General features: G+C 43.4%; 1 protein-coding gene across 1 annotated transcript; it reads right to left on the reverse strand.

Annotated features, from left to right (window-relative positions):
- Nucleotides 1-1,148: 1,148 nt before the first annotated feature.
- LOC126387958 (serine/threonine-protein kinase WNK4-like) lies at nucleotides 1,149-11,795 on the reverse strand. Its single transcript, XM_050040776.1, is given in 22 exon segments — nucleotides 1,149-1,876; nucleotides 2,416-2,511; nucleotides 2,605-2,810; nucleotides 2,888-3,323; nucleotides 3,483-3,566; nucleotides 3,643-3,691; nucleotides 3,893-4,141; nucleotides 4,144-4,196; nucleotides 4,476-4,586; nucleotides 5,105-5,159; nucleotides 5,354-5,509; nucleotides 5,818-5,934; nucleotides 6,102-6,237; nucleotides 6,477-6,550; nucleotides 7,514-7,734; nucleotides 7,829-7,997; nucleotides 8,689-8,925; nucleotides 9,014-9,233; nucleotides 10,618-10,706; nucleotides 10,785-10,942; nucleotides 11,033-11,253; nucleotides 11,452-11,795. Coding segments are annotated over 22 exon segments (3,492 nt in total). The 5' UTR covers nucleotides 11,781-11,795; the 3' UTR covers nucleotides 1,149-1,850.
- Nucleotides 11,796-14,692: the final 2,897 nt, after the last annotated feature.

The following is a 14,692-nucleotide window of genomic DNA, read 5'->3' on the forward strand; positions in this document are numbered from 1 at the left end:
TATTGGGCTTTATAAATAAAATTGATTGATTATAAATAAAATTGATTGATTGATTGATTGATTGACTCGCTGTTGAGGCTGAGAAATATCTTGAGCTAAACGACCCACAGACCCGTCATTATAAAGACAATGTCCACAAAGACACTTCCTGTTAGGTCACAGCTCTGTTAATCGGCTCTACAGGTGAGAAATCAACTCTAATTAGCAGCTGTCCACATGATTTGAAGCTAACACAGAGGTGAAGTACACGTCTGTCAGTATAAGAAGTAATAACTTTGTGTGGTCGTCTGTTGACGAGCTGCAGCGTGACGCATCAGGTGTGTGCTAGGAACAGCACCTGACAGGTGTCATATGACGTGCTGCGATGTGGCGGCGCAGGTGTGTTTGCAGCGTAAAGCAGCTGTAAGTCAGGTTCTGTGACCTGAGGTCAGACTGTCAATCATGAATCAGGATTCAGACACTGGGATTTTTTCTCTCCTCAGATTTTGTGACCCGGTCGCCATTTTGGATTCAGGTAAACAGGAGTAACAAGCCCCGCCCACCAGCTGGACCAACTTCCTCATGTTACAGCTTGCTAACAGACTGAGGAGGAGGACGAGGACAACGACCATAACGGTGAGAGGGAAGGAGGACAGACTGTCTCATGTACTTGTCTCATAGTATCTTGACAGTTTCGTCAAATATTTCATCAACGCTAACTTTATTGACGCTCATCAGCCGACACTTTGTCAGGAGACTCTCTGGATTCAGTCATCGTTCAGATAATCAGCAGCTGTGATCGAAAATATCTGGTTCTACGATTATAAAGTTAAAAGTACAAAAATTTTGAGGACATAAAAGTTTTTCACTAACTGCTAACTACAACTCCCAGTGTGCATTTGGGCAGTAACTATCCAATCAAAGAGCTCCTGTTGCGTTGAAGATAAAAACAACGCTGCTAAGAAAAGTGGAAACAGTCTGCAGCTTAAATCAGCTCAGTGGGGGTGAATTCAGTAACCATGGTGACCGGTGTTGTCAACAACTGCATGTTGATGATTCTGCATCGCTCCTCTGAAGGAGTTTTCTCTGTGGCTGCAGCAGCTGAGGCTCATGGGTACTGTAGTATTTAGACATTAACACGGCTTCATTAACAAAAGACTGTTGGTCTGTTTTAAAGTCACAAAACTTTACTGCAAAAAGATTTTAAATATCAGGCTGAACAATTTGTGAACAATTCAAACTTCATAAACTGAACATGAAACACTTCCTGTTTCAAAGCGTCACACTCTTATTTTACAATAATTATTCTTTAAATAAGGCACACAGTGATTGCAGGAAACATCCAGACAGAGAATGAATGAACATTAATGATAATTCAAACACAGCTGTTATAAAATGTTTCTTCACAGAAACAGTTTCAACAAACACTGAACATTAATAAACATTTAAAATATATTTATATCTGCCTATGATGACATCACACTCTGTTATTACTCAGTGTTTCATACTGATAATAAATAATACATAAAGTGACTTTAAATAATCGATATGTGGAGAAGAAACTGTCAAAGTGCAGCTGATTGTTGTCTCCTCGTCTTTAAAATACTTTCTGAGTAAAAAGATCATTTCTGACGTGTTCAATCTGCAGCAGCTTGTTAGAGAACAATAAGAAGCTGCTCTCACACGAGACTCATTAAGGCTCAGTTTGTTTCCTAAAGTGCTGAAAAAGTTTGTTCCAGTTAAAATTAAATTATAAAACAAAAACAGACGGAACAAATCTAAAGTCTAAATATTACAAAATGTCAGAGTTTAATCTGTGACATCATCTTCCTCTCTCCTCCTCTTCATCAGCAGTCCTCATCTTCATGTCCTCAGTCAGTCGACAGCTCGTCTCTCACTGGAAGGGAAAGGTCAAAGGTTAATCACCAGGTTAATCAGGGTTATGGCGCTAACAGACTGAAGCTAAAGCTAACAGGTCCCAGGTCGTGATGTCATGCTAACAGACTGAAGCTAAAGCTAACAGGTCCCAGGTCGTGATGTCATGCTAACAGACTGAGGCTAAAGCTAACAGGTCTCAGGTCGTGATGTCATGCTAACAGACTGAAGCTAAAGCTAACAGACTGAAGCTAAAGCTAACAGGTCCCAGGTCGTGATGTCATGCTAACAGACTGAGGTCAAAGCCAACAGGTCCCAGGTCATGATGTCATGCTAACAGACTGAGGTCAAAGCCAACAGGTCCCAGGTCATGATGTCATGCTAACAGACTGAGGCTAAAGCTAACAGGTCCCAGGTCATGATGTCATGCTAACAGACCGAGGCTAAAGCTAACAGGTCCCAGGTCATGATGTCATGCTAACAGACTGAGGCTAAAGCTAAAATAATCTTCCATTAAACAGATAAGAGTCTTGATGTATAATGTCGACATTATGAGCTCACGGTGCAGCTGTGTTTCGGGGGCAAAGGTCACGCCTCTCCCTGCTCTCTCCTGAGATCCGCTGCTGCTGCCGCTGATCGAGCTCTTCCTCATGATGCCTGAACAACAAACACAAGTTATTTTCTCATATCGTCATCGTTTCTGACGTCAGTATTGTTTCTCTGTGTCAGGCTGCAGCGGTTCCTCCACACCTGCAGGGGGCAGCACATCCAGCCTCTGCAGGCTGCTTTTGCGAGAAGGAGGGTAGTTGCTGGTCTTGGAGAGGCGGCGTTGGCGGGGGTTCAACATGGCGGCCGGGGGAACGATACCAGGGGGTGGGACTTTACCCATCCTCAGGTACAGCTGCTCGATCTCTGCCTTCTGATTGGCCTGCAGGTTCTGCACCTCCACCAGGTGTCTGCGGTTTGAAACATGAGATTAGTGTTTCATTTCGTCTGTTTTCATGTGTGAGACGATAAATTCTGTTTTCATCACCTTTCACGGAGCTTCTGCAGCTCCTCCCACATTTCCTCATTCTCACTCTCTGATTCATCGGAGCTGACGTGGGGTGCCGAGCGGCTCCACAACTGGCTGAGGCTGCTGGCAGATCCCTCACACAGGCTGAGGCTCTGCCTCCGACTGCCCCACCTCTTCTTGTCCTCCTCTTCGTCCTGTCCTCCAAGGTTGTCATGGTAACCATGAAAATGACCAGGTGAGGAGACGATCACTGTGCCGATGCTGCTCTGTGATTCGCTCTCCTCCGATGTGCTGCTCTCTGAGCTCTCTGATGTGTTCGCCCTGGAGGGAGGCGGGGAGTGGGCCGTCGGTGTGGCCTGGTTTAGGGGGCGGGGCTCCTGATTACGGATGGCAGGGATGTCTTTAGAGGCCGTCACCTGGAAACGACCGACGGTGAAGAGTGAAGGTGTCTTGACTGAAACAGAGAAACAGAAGAACATCAGTCTGTCCTGAGGGGGGCGCCACAGGAAACACTTTAACTGTTTCCTGTTCAGCATTGAGACGTTCATCCACTGTGTGAGTCTGCTTTTAAATAAAGAACAAACTGAATCACTGACAGACGAGTACGTCTTACCCTCCTGTATGGGTGACAGACTGGGGGACGATGAGACGCTGGAGGACACCTGGACAAGACTGGGAGCAGAAACAGTCTCTGAACCTGTGAACCAGATAAACGATCAGTGAGTCTGTTCCTGCTGGTGCGATGTCACTTTGTGATGTCAGCAGGGACTCACCATGCAGGGGCGGAGCTGAGCCGACCTTTGGCTGAACAGTACTGAGAGGCTGAAATGAATGAATGAATGAATGAATGAATGAATGAACTGTGTCTTTAACCCTACCCCGACTACAGAAACCAGGTTCCTGTAACCAGGACATTTATCTCGTTCCTGCAGAGCAGGAGAGGACTCGGACTTTTCATGAGGAGCTCATGAACACACCATGAGTACACAGGTAAGCCTGTGTCATGCTTTAACAGAAGCTCACCTGTCCTTGAGGTGTGTTAGAAATATGGTTGAGCAGTGCCACCTGCTGGCTGTTGGGGGCGGAGCCTGTCTGAGAGGTGGTGGTGCTGTAGGCCATCTGGAGGGGGAAAGGAGCAGAGAAGGAGGCGTTGCTTGGAGGATGGAGCTTAGGGCCCAGGGATGGAGACATGGGGGGAGTCAGGGGCTGGGGGTGAAAGCCCTGGTTGGGGGTCCCTGGTGGGGGCATGAAGGACTGGGCCACACTCATAGCCNGGACTCTGGGTGGGGGTAATGGTGGGGGTAGGGGAGGGGCTGATGGGAGGAAGCTGGAGAGACAGGGGGGTAAGATGATCAATAATGGGTTTTTATGTTAAAGTGCTATTTTAACTTTCTATAAGGTTTATTGGAAACAACAGGGGCCCCAGGACGTTTCCCTGAGGGACCCCAGAAATTACTGAAGATGGAGAACAAGAGGATTTACCTCAGTGGTGTTAGGTTGCAATTTATAAAAAATTGCAACCTAACATTTTTTAAAATGACTGTATAAAGTTAAAAAGTAGACGATGTGCGGCTGTTGTGACGGAAAAGATTAAGTGTTCACGTACCTGATGAGGTGTGGAAAGACTGTGACCTCAGGGGTCTGACAGACGGCGTGGCCTCAGGGTCAATGTAAAAGTCTCCGCCCTTCAAGGGGGAGGGGTCAGCATCTGCAATGTCTGATCGGACAACATGTCTTACATGTGTAAAGACCTCATGATGTATCAGAAAACAACAGTCAATGGTGTTAGCAGCTAATGCTACTCCCAGAGCGCCACACTCCTCCCAGGTGAAGTTATTATGAGTCTTAGTGAAAATACTAAACTCAGAGAGGTGACGGTGACTCAGGAGCTCAGCTGATCAACTCTCAGCAGCATTTTGGAGAATAATTTGTCCTTATCCAAAAAGTTTCGATGACGTGTCATAAAACATATGTGGAGTTTTGCATTCTTCATGTTTCCTTTTTAATTTAGACACTAAAAATAATTCACGTTAACTCACGAACAGGTACAAATATCGGATCCTGTTGAATCTGAATCAAAATTCAGTTACAGCTGAAATCTGTCTACTTAGCTCTGAATCAGAGTTTTATGAAAGATATATGTGAAATTGTTTTTGTATCTGATCATGAACTGAACTTTGTTTACCTTCTTTACCTTCAACCTTAACTAGCTTGTGTTTTGGTTCATTTTCTTACCAGGAAGTGAAGACGAGGACAGATTTCTGGTGAGGCCCTGCGCCGGCAGGTTTGGCTAAAGAAAAACAAACAAACACAAACCAGTCAAACAAAAATAATTTATAATTTAAATCTTATCTGAAAAGCCTCTTCTGTCTCTGTGTTTTATTTCTCAGGACAAAAGACAGCTGAAGATGTCGTGTTGAACAAACTGGGATGATTTCGTGTTCACACACACACACACACACACACACACACACACACACTTACAGCAGAGCTGGGCAGTGTGGAGGCGTTCAGGTGAGATAACCTGTCGCTGTCAGCTGGCTGCTGTTGGTGCATCATAGACTCCACCTTGTTGATGATGTCATACATGCGGAGGATGAATCCTTCTCGTTCCAAAGGCGTGATGAAGTCTCTGTGTAGCTGAGTTCAGACAGGAAACGACACACAGCTGCATCACACTGACGCTGATCCAACATGATGATCTGTGATCAGTTAGTTTCTCCTTTGTTTCATTAATTTAGCTGTAAAATAATTAAATGTATTCACAGATATTTTATTTGTGTAACGTGTGTGTGTTTGCAGCTCTGTGTTATATCTGCAAAATACTTTTGTGAGTTTCCAAATGTTTTTTTGTATTTGTGAAGGTCGTCTGATATTCACTGATGACACGTTTACACACAGACGGACTGTCGATCTGTTCACAGATCCTATTGGCTGTTAGCGCTCACCATCACAGAGGCGATGTCCTCTGGATTGTCTCCGTCCAGGTCAAACTTGAACGTCACCATCTTACTGTCGTGAGTCTCCAGCTGACACTCCACCACCCGGTCCACTTTGTCTGACACCTGAACGCACCACAGTGTTACACACAGCATGTTATATATACATGAATCTAATGATGACATCATCCCTGTGATCCTTCGACGTGCCCTAGTTTTCCACCTGAACGCATCACACCGTGTGTTATATATTATTTACATGATACACATCTGTAATCTAATGATGACATCACCCCTGTGATTCTCAGACGTCCCCTCGATCTCCGCCTGAATTGCTTTGTAGCCGCTCGTCTGGCGGCTTCCTGGTTACTTTTGTCTGATTGGCCTTCATTGCAGTCACTCAGACCTGAGGTCACATCGGAGGCACAGCTACACGACAGGAAGTGAAGAGACAGAAGACGGTGAGACATTTAAATGTGAACACGAGCAAAACTGGTTCCTGGTTCAGTGAACACATCGTGTACTGTCTCTGTGAGGACTCACTGTTTAGGAGGACCCACCTTGAGACAGAGGACATTTTAATAAAGTGGGCATGTGTGCAGTAGCTCCGTAGATTCAGGTTAATAAACATCCTCTGAGGTCTAAAAATGAAGGTGTGTTTGTGTTACCTGTCGACAGGTGAGGTGAAGCCGCTGACTGATCCAGACGACTGTCTCTCAGCAGCCTTGGACACAGCGATGCTCTGGAGACAAACACAAACAGTGAGATTCATGATGCTCATGATGATGACTCATAGAGACGCTCAGTGAGACGTCTCACAGAGCTCTCGTGTCAGTACCTCGTGTGCTCCTGCAGGGGGCGACAGAACTTCATCACTGACTGCAGCTTCAAACATAAAACACCTGAACCTGAAACACTTCTGATGCTGATCACATTCATGTTATCAATAACTATAAATCAGATTATTGATATTCACAACAGAGAAAACACGTGTTTGTGTTGAGATGATTTTAAAAGTGACGTCTGTGTTTACAGATCATAACAGGACAAGAGCAGAAGCACTGAGTGACATTTATAGTTTCTGTCCACCTTATTCCTGCTCCCATGATGCCTTGCGCAAATTATGTGTATGACTTCTGGCGTTGAACCAAAACCGGCAATTTCCAATGGCATCAGTTTGTTTACAGTTGTTAACAGTTGTTTACAGTTGTTTACAGTTGATTACAGTACTCTATTCTTCTTTCCAAGAGGGAAATAAAAGGTGGAACACACCACCTGTTAAAGCTCAAACAGGATCATGTGATCAAATCTCTGCCATCTCTGACCGCCATCTCAAAGCAACGCTAACAGTTAGCATGCTAACAGTTAGCATGCTAACAATTAGCTCGCCTTGCTCCGTTAAAATATCGTGAACTTTAACATGTCCCGAGCAGCTGAAGGAAACATCTGCTCCTTCTAAAGATGATTTCTGACACTAAGACATAACTCAATATTAACTGTAGCTCCATGTAAAGTGAATAAATGTGATGTTTCCAGCTGATCCTCTGCTCGTCTGCGTTAACCACGCAGTTTACACGTTTGTGTAACTTGTGATTTATTATAAACTGTTCTGAGTGAAACATGAAGCTGAATTCAGCAGCAGACTTCAGTCGGGACTAACTAGCTCACTGCTACTTCCTCTGTCTCACAGGAAGTGCCTGCTCACCTTGGGGAAACGCAGCACAGGGAGGGGCGGAGCTTTGGATGGAGTCCGGGTCACATGGCGAGGTGTTCCCAGAGCTGGGGCGGGGACTGAAGGGAGGGGGGAGTAGTGAGTGACCGGAGGGGGCGTGGCTTCACCTTTCTGCAGGACGCCTGAGGAGCTGAGAGAGGTCTCCATGTCACAGTCGGCTGCCAGGGAAAGAGTCAGGAACACACAACTGATTACTGGAATAAAATAAAATAATAAATCATATAAATAACAAATATTAACAGAGTTAATTACATATAAATAATATATTAATCATGATAATATCCTGACATGTAGCGGAGGAGTGCGAGGTGTTTCTGGCCATCTCCTCGTCTCCGTCCCCCTCCGTCCTGCTGGAGATGCTGCCGATCCCAGAATCCACTGGGCTGCTACTTGATGATGTCACTGTTGCAGAGGGCGGGGCTTGTATCCAGGCGGGGGTGGGTGCTGAAGAGTCCTGCTGTGAGTTTAAACAGAGTTAGTTCATCTGTTGTAATCTGAGTTCTCCTCGATAAAGTCCGTCGACTCGTGTTCCTACTCTGTACCAACTTTAACCAGCGCGGCGGAGGACGGTCGCATCTGAGCGAGAACGTTTGAGGCTGAAACATGAATCCAGAACCTGCAGTTCCTCTAATGTCCACGTCCATGTTCACATGTAGAAATCAACATGTTTGCAGCCTGTCTGGTCTCTGGAGATCATTTTTATACAACTCAGCTGTTTACATCTTATTGAGTTTTAAAGTCACATCATTAAGGGGGCGGGGCCTCTTTGAGTGACAGGCTGTCTGCTGAGTCAGATCCAACCCTGGTACCTCCCAGCTCCTCTACAGCTCCGCCCTCAAATTGTAGATGATGTCATCGTCTCTGTTTTAAATGAACAAATGAACAGCGACGGGAGTTTTGAAGCTTCTGCACCTCAGACAACGTTTTTAAAAATCTGTTTGTGTGGACGAGAGACCAAAACGTCATAAATACATTTATAAAATATAACCTCAGATAACGACCTCCGTCCTGCTCTCTCATCTCTTTAATGACGCCATGATCTTTGCTCCAGCGCCACCTTCAGGACATACCTAATACGTGCGGCTGTTTGCCTGTCAGATTAAACTCTGCGTCACCGTCCTGCCCTGTTTCTATGGAAACACCTTTACCTGATTGGCCGCCCTCCCGGCAGTGGACGAGCTCGTGGCGGCTGCTGGTCTCTGATTGGGCGGTTCAGGTGGCTGGGGGGCGGGGTCAGACTCCTCCTCCATGACACCTTCCTTCTTCTGAGCTTCCTCCAGCAGGCGGCGCCGTTTCTCCCGCTGACGCTTGATGGCCGTGACGCAATGTCTTATTGCCTTTGCGACCACCATATAGTCGGCCTCACACAGGAACCCCAGCACCACCTGAGGGACGGACACACAGAGACACAGGTGAGACAACCTTCATCTGTCCGCCTGCCAGGTGATGTCATCAGGGCGGCACTGCAGGTACCATCTCCTGAGCGACCTCCTCCGGGACATCTTTGTAGAGCTCGAACAGGAACTCGATGGCATTGTTGTCTTTGTATTTCCCGTGGAGCTTCTTGTTGTGGTCCATCCTGAGCCACAGCGTCACCCCCGACTTCAAGCCGTCGTCTTCCTCCGCCAGCTCCACGCGGACACCGAGCTCCTCCTGGAAGAATCGCAGATCCAGCAGGTCCTGAACTGTGAACCTGTCGCAGGAAACAAAGGAGACACAAAGACGATCAGAAACTGGAACTGAGCGTCAAACTGGACTGGTCAGTTTGACGCTCAGGACTCATCAGTTAACACTGATCATGTCCACAAGAAAGTGCAGAGCAGGCTGTATTTCCTGAGGAGACTGGCGTCCTTTAATGTCTGCAGGAGAATGCTGCAGATGTTCTACCAGTCTGTGGTATTCAGCACCCTCTTCTATGGGGTGGTGTGTTGGGGAGACAGCATCAAACAGAAGGACACACAGAGGCTGGACAAACTCATCAAGAAGGCCACCTCTGTCATCGGTGCAGAGCAGGAGTCTGTGGTGTTGGTGGCAGACAGGAGAACTATTTCCAAACTGCTCTCCATCATTGACAATAGCTGCCGCCCACTGCATAAACTGGCGATGGGGCAGACGAGCTCATTCAGTGGGAGGCTGCTCTCACTGAACTGCTCCACAGACAGGCTGCAGAGGTCCTTCCTACTGAACTGCTCCACAGACAGGCTGCAGAGGTCCTTCCTGCCCAGAGCCATTAGACTGTTCAACACAACACTGGAGAGGGGAGGGAGATGAGTTGTGGGGGGGATTTGCACATTTGCATATTTGCACATCTCACTGTCATGCTTTTTTTTTATCCTATTTTTATTACTATTTATTCTTGCACTTTATTCTGTCTTTATGCACTGTGTGTATGATTTGTGTTTTTATGTTTAGGTATGAGCAGCTGAAAATGCAATTTCCTTCGGGATTAATAAAGTACCTACCTACCTAAACCAGAGTCCACCGGCCTGACGCCAGGGTTACAGACATACTGGGGACACAAAATAAATCTGTAAAATGTTTCAGTTATTGTGTCTCTCATTTGGATCAGGAAAAACAAAAAGACATTTTATTTCTTTGATAACTCACAAACACAAAAGCTGCGTTGTTTGTTTCCTGTTTATTGAATTTAAACCCACAGAGTGTAAAAACTAAAGTCTGAGCTAATGTTGCTAAAGCTAACAGCTGAGTGACATCAACACTCACTATCGGGACAACTAATCAATAACTTGATCTAATTACTGATCAGAATCATCTGATGACTGACTGTTTCCATGGAGACAGTTACTAGAGTTCATGTTGTGTCACTGCAGTGCTTCAGAGCGTCCAGCAGGTGGAGCTGTTTCACGCTGATCAGCTGATCGGTCGCTGTCACACCTGAGCTGCAGTCGTCTTTTAGTTTGTGACAACTTTACATGAACTCATTGATTGGACAGTTTGGTGATGTCATCCTGCATCATCAGTGGGTCCACCACAGCTGTCCAATCAGAGAGTTTCCATCAGACACCTGAGCTGCAGGTGAGACAGGGGTGAATGCTGCGCTGCGATTGGTCCGTTACCTCTCGCTGCTGTTGGTCCGAATGCAGCCTTCAATGATCTCCTTCAGCTCGGGAACTTTGACTTTGAAGAAACTGTCGGGTTTGATTCCCTGAGAGACGGACAGACAGAAAGTCAGTCATCTGACCAAACACAGGAAGTAGACAGCACTCAGTGGGCGGAGCCTTACGTTGGTGACTTTGCGGTAGATCTGGGCGGCGTTCTGACACTCGGAGTACGGATACTCGGATGTCGCCATCTCCAGGATGCACATACCGAAGGCGTAAATGTCCACGGCCTCGTCATACTTCTCCTCGTACATCTCTGGAGCCATGAACTCTGGGGTCCCTGAATGCATCACAACAGCTGCTTTACTAACTGTGTTAAAACTGGAACATGTTTGACCCTGCCGGCTCTCTGTACACGCTGTGTTCTTACCGATGACGCTCTTGGCGAACGAGGCCTTCTTGAGCGTGGCGAGGCCCAGGTCTCCAATCTTGACGGAGGCGGTGGGTCCGGTGATGAAGACGTTGTCACACTTGAGGTCTCGGTGCAGGATGGGGGGGCAACGTGAGTGCAGGAACTGCAGTCCCTTCAGGATCTGGAAGCTCCAACGCTGCAGCAGCTTCAGCTTCATCTCACGGAACCTGCGCAGGTACCTGAAGGGGTCACAGAGGAAATACACACCTGCTCAGGTCAGGTGACCTCCAGGGACTGATGAGGACATGGGGCGTTCAGGGACTAAAATGTTGTGTGGTGTTCAGGGTCTAAAATGTTGTGAGACGTTCATGGACTGAAATGTTGTGGGATAAAATGGACTCTTATGGCGCCAGTTGTGTCTTTGATGGCGGACTCACGTCTTCAGCGTCCCGGACGTCATGAGCTCCGTCACCAGGATGGTGCATTTGTGTCCCCCCAGCGTGCACTTCCAGGAGTCGAAGAATCGGACGATGTTGGGATGCTGCAGAGCCTTCAACATCTCCACCTCCTCAGTGAACCTCTGACGCTCCGACTTGGTCAGACGATGAGTCTGAGGATCAGTGAACACATTGATTAGTTTGTTGAACCTGAACTGATGAATACATGAAACACCTGAGTCAACACGAAGGGCACAGAACCCTGAGACACACAGCTGAAGATCTGCTGACAAGGTAACACTCAAACGTCTCACATTACTGCTGAGCATCATGGGAAATCAGCAGCACACACACACACACACACACACACACACACACACACACTGTTGTTTGTTTGTTTGTTTGTTTGTTTATGACTCAGTTCAGCTGCTGGAGATTCTGATGTTTGTTTTTAGTTTCTAAAGGTCAATGATGTCATTAAACATCATCATGAAATTATAATTTAACACAAACAAAATTAAAGAAATTCAACACAGTAAAATAAAAACTAAATATAAAAATAAAATAAAACACGAAGTTAAATAAAAACAGATTAATAAAGTCAAATAAAATAAAGTTTAAAAAAAAGAAATACAATAAAATATTAACATAAACAAGCAAAATGAAAATATTAATCATATAAATTTGTTTCTTCGTCATGTTGTGACTTTTCAGAGGGACGCCGACCCACAACAGGAAGTCACAGAGAGCTGAACTTTGACCTCATTAACTCTGTGTGAGTGTGTGTGTGTGTGTGTGTGTGAGAGAGCTGTTATCACCTTCAACCAGCAGCTGTCTGTCCAATCAGATATCAGACAGTGTGTACGACACAACAAACTGCTGAGTCACTGTTCACACTTTATCTCTCTCACACACACACACACACACACCATCGTCATGGCCTCTTTCAGATTCTTGTTTTGTGAAACATGAGGTTAGTCTGACGTGATGACATCACAACAGGCGGCCAATAGCAGACAGGTTCAGTGACATCACATCAGACACATGAGCTCACAGTAACTTCCTGTCCAGTAACACCCAGAGAGGAACCAGTAAGAGCAGTTCTGCTGGGAGTGACGCCTTCAGGCTCTGACGATCTGCTGGTGGTGCCCCGCCCCGTTGGCACTAGTTGGCCTTTTTTCCGCCGACTCAGCATGTTGAGTCAGTGTCGGCACAGTGAAGCCTGTCGGTGAATGAAACTACTCTTATTGGCTGGTGAGCTCAGGGGCCCCGGGGCCTCACACCTGCTTGACATGCCCACAACACCTCTAACAGGGGGCGCCTCAGACACCCCTCTAAGAGTCGCCACCTTAACGTGGTGGAGGGGTTTGTATGTAACGGCACATTGCGGAAAAGAGTACCTAGCCTGGTACAGACACCGAGTTTGCCAGTGGGCGTCTGGTAGGCGGGGCTTGGTCAGGCTCAACCCCAATGAATGACATGGAGCACACAGGTGATACAAACACACAGGTGATACAAACACACAGTATCTGATCTGAGGTCAGTGTCACAGTGTTTATGATATTAAACTTCCACATACGATTTATACAGTATGTTTATACGTTTATGTGTTTATACATTTATACAGTATGTTTATATGTTTATACATTTATACAGTATGTTTATATGTTTATACATTTATATGTTTATAGGTTTATACATTTATACAGTATGTTTATATGTTCATATAGTATGTTTATACGTTTATACATTTATACAGTATGTTTATATGTTTATACATTTATACAGTATGTTTATATGTTCATATAGTATGTTTATACATTTATACATTTATAAAGTATGTTTATATGTTTATACAGTATGTTTATATGTTCATATAGTATGTTTATACGTTTATACATTTATACAGTATGTTTATATGTTTATACATTTATACAGTATGTTTATATGTTTATACGTTTATATGTTTATAGGTTTATACATTTATACAGTATGTTTATATGTTCATATAGTATGTTTATACGTTTATACATTTATACAGTATGTTTATATGTTTATAAAGTATGTTTATATGTTCATATAGTATGTTTATACGTTTATACATTTATACAGTATGTTTATATGTTTATACAGTACGTTTAAACGTTTATATGTTTATACATTTATACATTATGTTTATATGTTTATACGTTTATACATTTATACAGTATGTTTATACATTTATGCAGTATGTTCTTTTACGTTTATACATTCATACAGTATGTTTATATGTTTATACGTTTATATGTTTATACGTTTATACATTTATACAGTATGTTTATATGTTTATACAGTATGTTTATATGTTCATATAGTATGTTTATACGTTTATACATGTATACAGTATGTTTATATGTTTATACGTTTATACATTTATACAGTATGTTTATACTTTTATTTGTTGATACAGTATGTTTAAACGTTTATATGTTTATACATTTATACATTTATACAGTATGTTTATACGTTTATACATTTATACAGTATGTTTATACGTTTATGATTATACAGTATGTTTATACGTTTATGTGTTTATACGTTTATACAGTATGTTTATATGTTTATGTTTATACAGTATGTTTATAGGTTTACACATTTATACAGTATGTTTATACGTTTATATGTTTATACAGTATGTTTATACGTTTATATGTTTATACAATGTGTTTATACGTTTATATGTTTATACAGTATGTTTATATTTTTAGATATTTATACGTTTATATGTTTATACAGTATGTTTATATTTTTATATGTTTATACAGTATGTTTATACATTTATATGTTTATATGTTTATACAGTATGTTTATATGTTTATAAGTTTATACAGTATGTTTATGTTTTTATATGTTTATACAGTATGTTTATACATTTATATGTTTATATGTTTATACAGTATGTTTATGTTTATATGTTTATACAGTATGTTTATACGTTTATATGTTTATACAGTATGTTTATACGTTTATATATTTATATAGTATGTTTATACGTTTATATGTTTTTACAGTATGTTTATATGTTTATACAGTATGTTTCTACGTTTATATGTTTATACAGTATGTTTATACGTTTATACGTTTATATAGTATGTTTATACGTTTATATGTTTATACAGTATGTTTATACGTTTATATGTCATACAGTATGTTTATACGTTTATATGTTTATACAGTATGTTTATACGTTTATATGTTTATA

The sequence above is a fragment of the Epinephelus moara genome, chromosome 3 (genome assembly GCF_006386435.1).
Source record: "Epinephelus moara isolate mb chromosome 3, YSFRI_EMoa_1.0, whole genome shotgun sequence".
NCBI lineage: Eukaryota > Metazoa > Chordata > Actinopteri > Perciformes > Serranidae > Epinephelus > Epinephelus moara.